Source organism: Bidens hawaiensis, unplaced genomic scaffold (genome assembly GCF_021521415.1).
Source record: "Bidens hawaiensis isolate Kalapana, Puna unplaced genomic scaffold, B.hawaiensis_p1.1 tig00004101_1, whole genome shotgun sequence".
Classification (NCBI taxonomy): domain Eukaryota; kingdom Viridiplantae; phylum Streptophyta; class Magnoliopsida; order Asterales; family Asteraceae; genus Bidens; species Bidens hawaiensis.
Genome location: NW_027491241.1, coordinates 2,083,700 through 2,094,674, shown reverse-complemented (window position 1 = coordinate 2,094,674; position 10,975 = coordinate 2,083,700). Strand labels below are relative to the sequence as shown.

The window sequence follows — 10,975 nt, the reverse complement described above, 5'->3', positions numbered from 1 at the left end:
CACCACCACCATCACAGCCACAACATACAACTCCACCAGAACAACCAACCCAAATCACACCATTAGTATCCACACCACCACCCACACAAAATACCACTGAACCTACTTTCACTTCAATATTCACATCTTCCATCTTCAATTCACCCATCCAATCAACAAGCCTATGGAGCCAAACCATTATCACCTCACCACCAAAAAAACAGCCAACACCACCCACCTGCACACCCTTATTATACCCATCCAATCCATTACACTGCCTACCCAGACCACTTCACCACCCATCCTGTCCACCACCCCACCTTCCACAATCATCTCACCGAAACCCATTACTAGAAGGAAGTCTTCGACCCCTCCAGTATACGCCGATCCTATCCTTGATAGGATCGTCGCACTGGAGGAATCCAACACTAAAAGGGCGGAACGAGAAATTGGGCTTCTCAAATTTATCAAAGAGATGAAAAAGAAAGAAATTGAGGATGAGAATGAGAAGGTAGCATTAAAGGAAAGGGTATAAATGTTGGAAGAGCAGAAGGAGATAAGCGATGCACTTGCTGAAAACCAAAGACTGCTGATCAACACTTTCCACGCCCGAATCCAGAATCTGCAAGTGCTAATGAACCACGAAGCCTCAGAAAACGCAAATTTGAGGGCAGATCATTCAAGGCTTATTGACCGAGTGGCTACACTTGAAAGGAACCTACCCTCTGCCACTGTACTCGAGGCTAACTTGTTTAAGAAGATTGAAGATGCTGCAACAAAATGGGATGTTGAGAAAGAAGCAACCAACTCCAGGGTCTCTGCACTTGAAAGTCAAACTACTTCATCTGATGCCCTTATTGCTGAAAACTCAAGGCTCAGAACAGAGATCGAAGCTCTTCAAGTCAAACTGGCTGAGCAACAAAGTATAACTGAATGCCAGTCAAAGCTAAATGAGGAGTTCTTCAAAAAACATCAAGCCGCCTCAGAGTTAGAAAACAGGCTTGATGCCGTTTTCAGGAGTTGGAGAAGGTCAGGAGAGACTTCTCAGATAGGTGGTGAGCAACCAACCCGCAAGACCAAGTGGGGTCTTGTGAGGAGTTCAGGGTATGGAATCCGGAGGCGAGGCGACTGTTGGTCATGTGGTACAACAGGGCGGCCAAGCTGGTGATGATAAAGGTGATGAAGGTGAGAAGACTGATGATGATGAGGATGATGGTGAAAATGAAGAAGACGACAATGTGCATGACAGTTTTGATGACAATGATGATGGTGATGGTGGAAATGGAGGAGACGGAGGGGCCGGGCAGTAGGAGGTGGAGGTGGAGTTAACACTCAATCACCTCCACCCACTCAACATCATTATGAAGACCCTGCTGCTCACGACTCTGCCGGAAAAGTCAGGGAGCACGACACACAAATCAGTGACATGTACAAAGAAATATTCCCTGAAGATAACTTTGCAGGTATTTTAAAAGCTTTTATTGATGCAGGAACGGGCCTGGAGCAAGTAATTACTCAAAACACAGAGGAGGGAGTAGAAGACGACTATCTCAACTACTCGCCTAATCCTGATACTCCTTCATCACAGTCTCAAGCTTCAGAGGCTCCTGCAACAAATCCCGTCTCAGACTATCCTTATCACGATGATTCGCTGACTTGACACAAGCAACACCCAAGAAAAGAAATACGCGTATTGTGTCAATTCCTGTTCATGCCCCCATATTCAACTATCATTACAACGATGATTCACTGATAGTCTATGAAAAGTACAATCAGAAGAATAGCTGTTGGGTGATGCGGAGATACAGCGGTGATTTAATCTACCTCGATCATCACGAGCTAAAGTCACTACCAGAGCTTGATCTTCGATATCTTCAAAAGGCGCTTGGACGAGGGTCGTTTGATGAGAATCTTAAAGGTTGGGTTATGCGATTCTTGTACCACCAAGCTAACGACGGATTCAAGTACTTTGAAGTTAATAAGGGTCTCTAGTTCAAGAACCCACGGGAGATTGATCTGACCACCGGAGAGCCACGTACCATGTGGAGGTACTGGGCGCCAAAAGACTATCACAAAATATATCATGGCGAGCCCTTCCTTCCCAATACTCCCCGAGACTTTATTGGTTGGGAATTTGACAACAAGACCGGTGAGGCCGTAATCCACTGCCGTAACATGAACGAGATACGAGTGTTTGACGAGCACGAGCTAATGGGACTACATATAGAAGATGTCAAAAATCTCTACAACTCACCGCTGGGAACCGACAAGGATTTGGGTTGTCAAAACACAGACCGGATAGTTGAAGCCTTCAACAAATTCGTCCGCAGACTTGTTGAACTTCCACTAACCGAGGACGAATGCCTCGTCTACGACACCGACAGTTTTCAATACTAAAGACTAGAGGGATATTATTAGGCCTCTTTTTGTATTAAGTCTTTTGTATTGAATGTATGTATTTGAGCTTTAGATGCTTATTTTTTGTATGTATGAAGCACAAGGGAAATGGCCCAAGGGAAATGTAATGAAGCCCATTGGGCATTTGGAAATAAAACCATTTCTCATGCATGCTCCTCTATAAATAGGGAGCATGCCATGAGAAAGTAACCTTTTGCCAAAATTCTCAAACATTCACATACTTACTCTCTCTCACTAGTTCTCTCTCTCCTTTTTTCTCTCTATACTAGAACATAAACTCAAGATCCGAGACCTCTTAGGTTGCTTAGTTTGATTTCCGCTAGCACTAAGTTAAGGTTTATCCAAGAACGTTGTTAGATCCACCTGCGTCGGGACCTACACAGTGTAATATGAGCAATTACCACTTCCTTGACATTGTCATTACTTGCCTATTAATTTGTGTAGCCATTTTACTGGACATAATTTCTCTTATTACCATGCTTCGCTCAGACTGGACCGATCATTGGTTGAGCCAACGAAACATCACTCGGAATGTCCTCATATTCCCATTCTTGAAAAATCCGACAAAGCGAAGATGGTCTGGTTCCGTCGCACAGTTTAACCTCCTAAGCGTCGCTCTTGAAGAGAAGCCTGCTATGTTTATTCAAATTCAGAAATGTATTGGGATAGATAACATTCGCACACAGCACCGTTACAAGACTTATAGCAAAGTTACAGACAAGCTAAAAGATTTAATTTATACGCAATTTCGTGAACTGATGGTAGTTAACTCTGATCCCAAAGTGTTATGTACACATAAGGGTAGTTTTTCTCTAAGAGAGAAAGATTGCAACGCTCTTCTATGGAGTATTACTGAAGTCGAATTCGATCAGAGCATTCTTATATAGCACATTGCTACGTCTCTTTGCTATTACTCAGATCTTGGCCTTGAAGATGAAGTTGATGCAAATATCCACCGTAAGGAAAGTAAGCATATATCTGATTATCTGTTATATCTTCTCGTGTCTTACCTTGTAATGCTGCCAATCGGTATTGGTATGATCCGGTATCGTGACACTTGTGCTAAAGCGATGCGTTTCTTCAAAGAAAAAGGACCCATTACATAAAAGGTTGAAGCCTGTAAGAAGCTTCTAGAAGTTGATTCTCTTGAGGTTTTGCCTAGTAAAGTGAAGGGAGATCGATGCAAATCTGCGCTTTTTGATGGTTGCTGGCTCGCGTTAACTTTGAAAAACATGGAAACCGGACGCATGTGGAAGGTAATGAGTCAAGTATGGATTGAGATTCTTGCTTATGCTGCTACTCACTGCAGAGGGTTTCACCACGAGCAGCAGCTTCGCAAAGGGGGCGAGTTTTTGACTCATGTTTGGCTTCTGATGGCACATTTGGGCATCACAGAGCAGTTTTAGGTGTCTCAAGGCCATGTTAGAGCTAGAGTTAATGTGCTCTAAGGCTTGTGATTTAGGAATAAAAATATTTTATTTATTTATCACAATGTTTATAGAGTTGTAACTTTTTTTATTTAATCCAAACACATTCATATTTGATACGTCGACAGATAAATGAAGTTTCACTTATTAATAAAATATGGTTAATGAAATGAAAAGATAATAAATAATTGAGATTTCATAAAACACCAGAATACACAAAGCCAATATTTTTAGTTATAGTAATTACTCAATACATAAGATTATAACAATCATAAATCATAGTTGAACACGTAGTTATTTATCAAATTAACATAAAATCATAACAACCTTGCCTCAAGAAAAGCAAATAACTAATTTAAATCTTGACATGGCTATCTCAACACCCTTGGGACTTGTGGACAGAAATTTCACTCAAGACTAACCACTTGGATGAAGAACATAGCTTTAAATCCATGCTTCAAGATGAATAAACCACAAAACACCATCTTTCTCTTGGATTTTGAGCGGGTAAGGGTTAGGAGAGGTTCGAGGGTGGACTGGTGTATCGTTTGGATGAGCATTCATGTATTTATAGGCTTATAGCCCATAATGTCAGGGCAAAGGGGGGAAATTCCCAAATTAACATGTTGACCATGTGTTTTCTATTTCAAGCCTGTGTTTCTAAAAATCCCCAAAATGCCCACTCAAGAACCGTTGGACCGACGGTTCTTGGCCGATAGTGTGCTTACTTAAAATCCACCGGATGACTTGCATAATCATCTTCTATAGCTCTCTTGATTCTTCAACGGAAGATGGCGTGGATGATTCGAGTGATTTGGAGGTGTTAGGATGGTGGAAAGAGGCTCCAAAATCATCCCAATATGTTAGGGTATGAAGGATGGTCATCCTAGGGTTGAACTGGACTTAAATAGTAAGCAAAAACCCAAAAACCCGTTTTTCCATCCAGGCGACCGTATGCGCCTACAGTCATGGTCCCATGCCTTACAGTGGAAGTCCCCACCGTAAGCTACGGTGGGGCTGTCACCCGCCGTAGTGTTTCGCCCATAACTTCTTCGATATAACTTGGCTTCACGCCCCGTTTTCGGCCACGTCATCGTATTCAAATTCTCTATCACTTCACATAATAAAATATTCATTTGCACTCCATCTCAAATGCTACAATTTTGCTTCTTTAAGCTCCGCTCACCTGTAAACGTAAAACTACTCAAAGTAATCGTGTCCAAGATATATAAACACACAAAAAACATGATATAACTCACTTAACACACATTATTTCACCCATACATCACATTCCCACACTTACCCTTTTTCGTCCCGAAAAAAAATGTACAATGGAATCAGAACCAGAAACTGCATTTATAAAATACTCAAATTATTTTTATTAATTACAGATAACACAAAAACCACGATTGCCGATATTGCTATCCACTTAAACTCATGCCCAAAATACTTAATGGGACAAATAGGGTGTGACAAATTTATTAGTTCATATGTTAAGTGGGGCCCACACATTAAAGCCCTGAATCCGCTTTACCATTGTTGGTGCATGATGTCAGTAGTTCAGTGTCGAGTGTCTGTAATCGTGTTAGTTAGATTTGTGTTTGTATGTAAAGCGAAGTTGCTAACAAGTTCGCTGATATGGGCGAACTTGTTAGACAAGCGAAGTTAGTGACAACTTCGCCTGAACATGCCAGGCGAAGTTGTCGTGATTATATAAACTTAGGTTACGGCTTAAGTTTCATATAACAATTCATTCAGTATTTCAGTTTTCGTGTATTCGAGTCAGAGAGAGTCTGTATTAGTGATCATTGTATCACGTGTTAACGGTTGAAATACAACGTGTGTTTGATTATCGTATCGTGTTTTCTATACTTGTAACGTCTTACGTAGGGATTCCGCACCTACGTAGAACGCGATATCTCGTGTAGATCCGGCTGGGAACCTACAATTGGTATCAGAGCTTTTGCTCGATTGTGTGGTTCGGGATTATCACGCGGGTGTAGAAATCGTTCCGTTCGACTATTCGCGGGACGAGTTTTCTGAGTTTTTGTGTCATACTCATCTCCTACAATCATAAACAACCCATAAAACCTTTACACACCTCGAAAAACCCAGAAATCTAATCTGCAGAAAGTTCGTGTTCATCAGGCGAAGTTGCCGTCACTGTTAGTAGGGTTTCGGCGAAGATATAAGGTTAAGCGAAGTTATCCACAACTTCGCCTACCTCTTCAAGTTCGCTTAACTCAAGCGAAGTTACCCACAACTTCGCCTACCTACCAAGTTCGCTCAACTTAAGCGAAGTTATTCTCAACTTCGCCAATCCGGCGAATTTAAGAAAGTGAGCGAAGTTACAAATTCACACGAAGTTAAGTCTTAAGCGAAGTTATCCACAACTTCGCCAACAGTGCTATTTGAAAAGAAAATTTTTGATTTTCGGATTACTTTGCGTTTTGTGAAAGATGTCTTCGATAAACATTACCGAACTGGTAAAGATGGAAGTAGAAGCAGGTTCGGCTACAAAGGCACCCAAGATGCTTAAGAAAACTGATTATGTAGCGTGGAAAGATCGTTTTGAACAATATGTCAAGTACCAAGATGCCAAGATGTGGGTATGCATACAAGATGGTTACATTCCACCTACTGCTGAGTATGAGGGTCGTGATCAGATCAAGAAGTACAAAGAGATGGAAGATGAAGAGAAGAAAATGTATGAAGCCGAAAGCAAAGCTCATGCAGCAATTACAATGGCTCTTCCACAAGAGATTCTGCACACTTTCAGAAAGTACAAGACTGCTAGAGAGCTTTGGGAAGCTCTTGAAAACCGTTTTGAGGGCAATGTAGGAATTCGTGCTTCGAAGATTAAACTTCTGAAAACCCAATTCTCGGTCTTCAAGTATCTGAAAAATGAATCACTTGATGATATCATCACTAGATATTATCATCTGATGACTGAACTCAGCAATTATTCAATTGCTTACAAAGAAGATGAGATTGTTGAAAAGCTTCTTGATGCTCTCCCACCAAAATGGGAGATGTATACAGTGTTGATGAGAGAAGATAAAGACTTTGCTGACTATGACCTGGAGACAGCAGTTAACAAGCTAAGAACGTTTGAACTGAACATGGTACGAAAGGAGACACCTACCGATCAGGTTCAAGATCCGGGTATGTATGGGGCAAAGGTTAACTCAGGATCAAGTTCGAAAACGGAATCATCTGCTTATTACTCTAAGGGAGAGTCAGGCGCGAGCTCAACACACGAAGGACATGTATCTCTCAACATGAACGGTGATGTGTGCTTTGTAGCTGGAGGGTCAAATACTTCCCAACCTCAAGCGACCAAGAGTAGTTATTCCCCAAGTGTTTCAAACAACAACTACTTGAAGATGCCCATGAGTGTCAAATCTGCTGAACAACAGTTTGCTCTCTATGCATCTTTTATTGCTTCGTATGAGAACTACATTCAGGGTAAGATCGTTGATCCTGCAGTTTTGGATGAAGACTATGACCAGATCGATGCTGATGATCTGGAGGAGATGGATCTGTAGTGGCAGATGGCTATGATAGTGAGAAGGGTTAAGAGGTTCATGAAGAAGACTGGCAGGAAGTTTGTCGGTGAGAGGCCAGGGTTTGATAAGACGAAGGTTCGCTGCTACAACTGTCAGCAGAATGGCCGCTTTGCAAAAGAATGCAAGAATGAACGTGTAGAACGCAGTCAAAACAGATCTACACAGCACAGTGGTAGTGGTAATGACTATAGAGCCATGATTTCCAGACAGAACGAAGAGTACAACTGGAATCTGCATGTTGAAGAAGTATTTGAACAGGCCAACTTGGCAAACATCGAAAATGCAGATAGTGAGAAAGGAACTGGCGAAAATGAAGCGTACATGGCAGATGTAGCAGACCAGCTCTCCGAGGTAAGTACCGAACTCCCTTGTACTAAGTGTGAACATCTGTCTGAACAACTGACAACTCTAACTGATCAGTTTGTTAGTTTGGATGCGCAATATAAAACTTTAAAAGAAGATCATCATTTCACTAAAGCTAGAGAAAATAGTTACAAAGTAAAAATTAAAGCTAGTGAAACAGATATTAAAAGTCTTAAAGCAAAGCTTGCTGAAAAAATTAAAGTGATTGATCTTAGCTATGAAGTTCTAGAAGAGAAAACCAAACTAATAGCTGAAAGGGAAAAACAGATAGCTGATCACCAGGTAAAAGTGGTGGAACTTAACAGGAAACTTGAACAATTCAGAAATTCCTCCGCTATACTTGATCACCTCGTTAGTGATCAAGGTTCCCCAAAAAGGGGAGGAATTGGTTATCATGAAGTTCCACCACCTTTCAATCATAATTACACTTATGACCCTAGTAATCAGAAATCTGTCGATGTTGACTATGGTCAGACAGTTCCGGTTAAAGTAACGATTAAAGAACCAGAAGTTAGTAAGCCTATTGCAAGTGTTAAGGTTTCTGCTCCGAGTCCTGTCTCATCTAACTCGGACAAGTCTCCTGAGTCGAGTGAGACAAATCAAGAGGAAGTGTTACCAAAAAGTGGAGAGAAAAAGAAAACATCTGAAAAGAAGTCTCCACTAAACCCGTATGTCCCACCATATGTGAGACAAACGGGCAGTAATACAGCCTCAACATCTAAGACAACTTTTGATAAGAAAGTTGAAAACATGTGTTGTTTTAGATGTAATCAACAAGGACACTTTGTTGCTGATTGCCCTCTGAAGCAGAAATTCAGAGGTGTGAGGCCTTTAAAATCTGAGAAAAAAGCTAACAGTAATCAATTTTATGGTAAAACTGAAAACCCATCGAATTTCAGAAATTGGTCTAATTCAGGTTTTCAAAGAAAAGGATCTCATTTTTTCACTGCTAAAAACCAAACCATAACTAATAATTCATTTAATTCAAGACGGTTTGGATGGCCTCATAGACAATCCACAAGAAGGTATCCTGTTAGGACTCACAGAAATTATCATGATACTAACTTCGGACAGCCAAGGTACGGGATGTATCGACCCAAGACCAATCGGTCTTGGGTCCCCAGATTTTAATCATCTGCTTTAATCGTGCAGGAACAGTTGAACAGGGCTGCCAACAATCAATGGGTTGTGGATAGCGGCTGTTCCCGGCACATGACGGGAAACAAGAAATTGTTACACGACTTGAAACCTGTTCAAGGAGGAAGAGTGAGTTTCGCAGGAGAGAGCGGTGGAAGGATTACAGGAATAGGGACGGTGTCAAACGGAAAGATGACTTTGGAGAAAGTAAATTTTGTTGAAGAACTGAAGCACAATCTGCTGAGTGTTTCGCAGATTTGTGACAAAGAGTACACCGTACATTTTACAAAGAATGAAGCGATTGTGTTGTATCCTGGTTTTAAGATACCTGAGGACTGGATTGTTATGAAGGCTCCAAGGGTGAAGAATACGTATATCATGGATATGAGGTCTACTGAAATGGCCACAGAAGAATCGTGTCTTTGTCTAAAGCGACTGAATCGGAGTCCGAATTGTGGCATAGGAGAATGGGGCATATTCACCTTCGGAAAATGAACTACCTTGTCAAAAATGGGCTTGTGCTGGGTGTTCCCTTGAAGAATTTCAACTTTGAAGACAAGTGTTTATCTTGCAAAAAGGGAAAGCAACACAAGAAATCCCATCTCACCAAGAAGGTCAATTCAATTGTCAGTACCCTAGAATTACTTCACATGGATCTCTTCGGTCCCGTGAATGTAAAAAGTCTAGGAGGAACATCTTACTGCTTGGTGATCACTGATGATTCTCTCGATATTCCTGGGTATATTTCCTGAAGTCAAAGGATGAAACAGTGCAGATGGTAAAGAATTTGGTTACCAAGGTTGAGAATATCATGGGGAAACGGGTTAAGTACATCAGAAGTGACAATGGAACTGAGTTCAAGAACTAAGAGATGGAGATCTTCTGCTTACAGAAGGGGATAGAACACCAATACAGCGCACCGTATACTCCGCAACAAAATGGAGTGGCTGAGAGGAAGAACAGGACTTTAATTGAAGGAGCCAGGACCATGCTGGCTGATTTGAAACTTCCTGTGGTGTTCTGGGCTGAAGCTGTGGCAACAGCCTGTTATATCCTTAATAGAGTGTTAACTGTTAAAAGATTAAATAAAACATGTTATGAACTTATGCATGGGAGGAAGCCCAACTTGAGTGGTCTTGAACCATTCGGGTCCCCGTGTTCGATATTAAAGACCAATTCTAAATTTGGTGAAGTAGCCGACGAAGGAATCTTAGTCGGATACGTTGTTGGGACTCCCAACAGACGGGTCTTTAATACATCGACCAGCAAGGTTGAGGTGGTGTGTAACACTGATATCACAAGTTACAAATCACCAAAACCAAGCACAGGACCCGCTGGGGTTTTCGACTATGATAGACTCTTTAAATCTTTTAACATACCTTATCTGGATTTTGCAGAAGTTGAGGAAAGAATTGCTACGAAGATGATATGCGATGAGGAAGACACTTTGGTGCAACGAACACAGTATGATAGATGTCAGCCTTCCTCGTCAAATGCTGTCAATACCCCTGCTGCCTCTACTGAAGAGGAATTCATCAATCCGTTTCACTCTCAACATCAATCAACCATGGATGAGCTATCTTCGAACTTGGAAGATAATCTGAATGTCAGTTCGGTTCCGACTACGAGAATTCACAAAAATCACCCGTTGGAGAATGTGATAGGTGATCTATCCGCCGGTGTACAAACAAGAAAAAGCTTGAATGAGCACACTTGTGTTTACACAAGAATTAAAGACACGGGCATTATCAACGAATGCTTGTACACCTGCTTCATCAGCCAGATTGAACCAAAGAACTATCAAATGGCTCTTAAGGACAGCTCGTGGGTCGAAGCCATGCAAGAAGAGTTAGCTCAGTTTAAGAAAATGGAAGTATGGAATTTGGTTGAAAAACCGAAGAATGTGCATGCGATAGGCACGAAGTGGGTCTTCAAATGTAAGAGAGATGAGAAAGGGGTTGTTATCAGGAATAAGGCGAGGCTGGTTGTTAAAGGCTTTAATCAGCAAGAGGGGATTGATTACAATGAAGTGTTTGCTCCTGTGGCAAGATTAGAAGCCATTCGGCTGTTTTTGGCATTTGC

General features: G+C 41.5%; 1 protein-coding gene across 1 annotated transcript; it reads left to right on the top strand.

Annotated features, from left to right (window-relative positions):
- Window positions 1-1,773: 1,773 nt before the first annotated feature.
- LOC143625319 (uncharacterized) lies at window positions 1,774-3,803 on the top strand. The gene is made up of 3 exons (XM_077095685.1): window positions 1,774-1,963; window positions 3,316-3,432; window positions 3,514-3,803. The coding sequence occupies exons 1-3, from the start codon at window positions 1,774-1,776 to the stop codon at window positions 3,801-3,803; spliced, it is 597 nt and encodes a 198-aa protein (XP_076951800.1).
- The last annotated feature ends 7,172 nt before the right edge of the window (window positions 3,804-10,975 follow it).

Bases quoted from the DNA above. Each gene is read 5' to 3' on its own strand.
- LOC143625319 (XM_077095685.1), top strand. From the start codon at position 1,774: ATGCGGAGATACAGCGGTGATTTAATCTACCTCGATCATCACGAGCTA. The intron at 1,964-3,315 runs GTCTCTAGTTCA...GCTATTACTCAG, and splicing joins GTACTTTGAAGTTAATAAGG to ATCTTGGCCTTGAAGATGAA. The intron at 3,433-3,513 runs GTATGATCCGGT...AAAAGGTTGAAG, and splicing joins AATGCTGCCAATCGGTATTG to CCTGTAAGAAGCTTCTAGAA.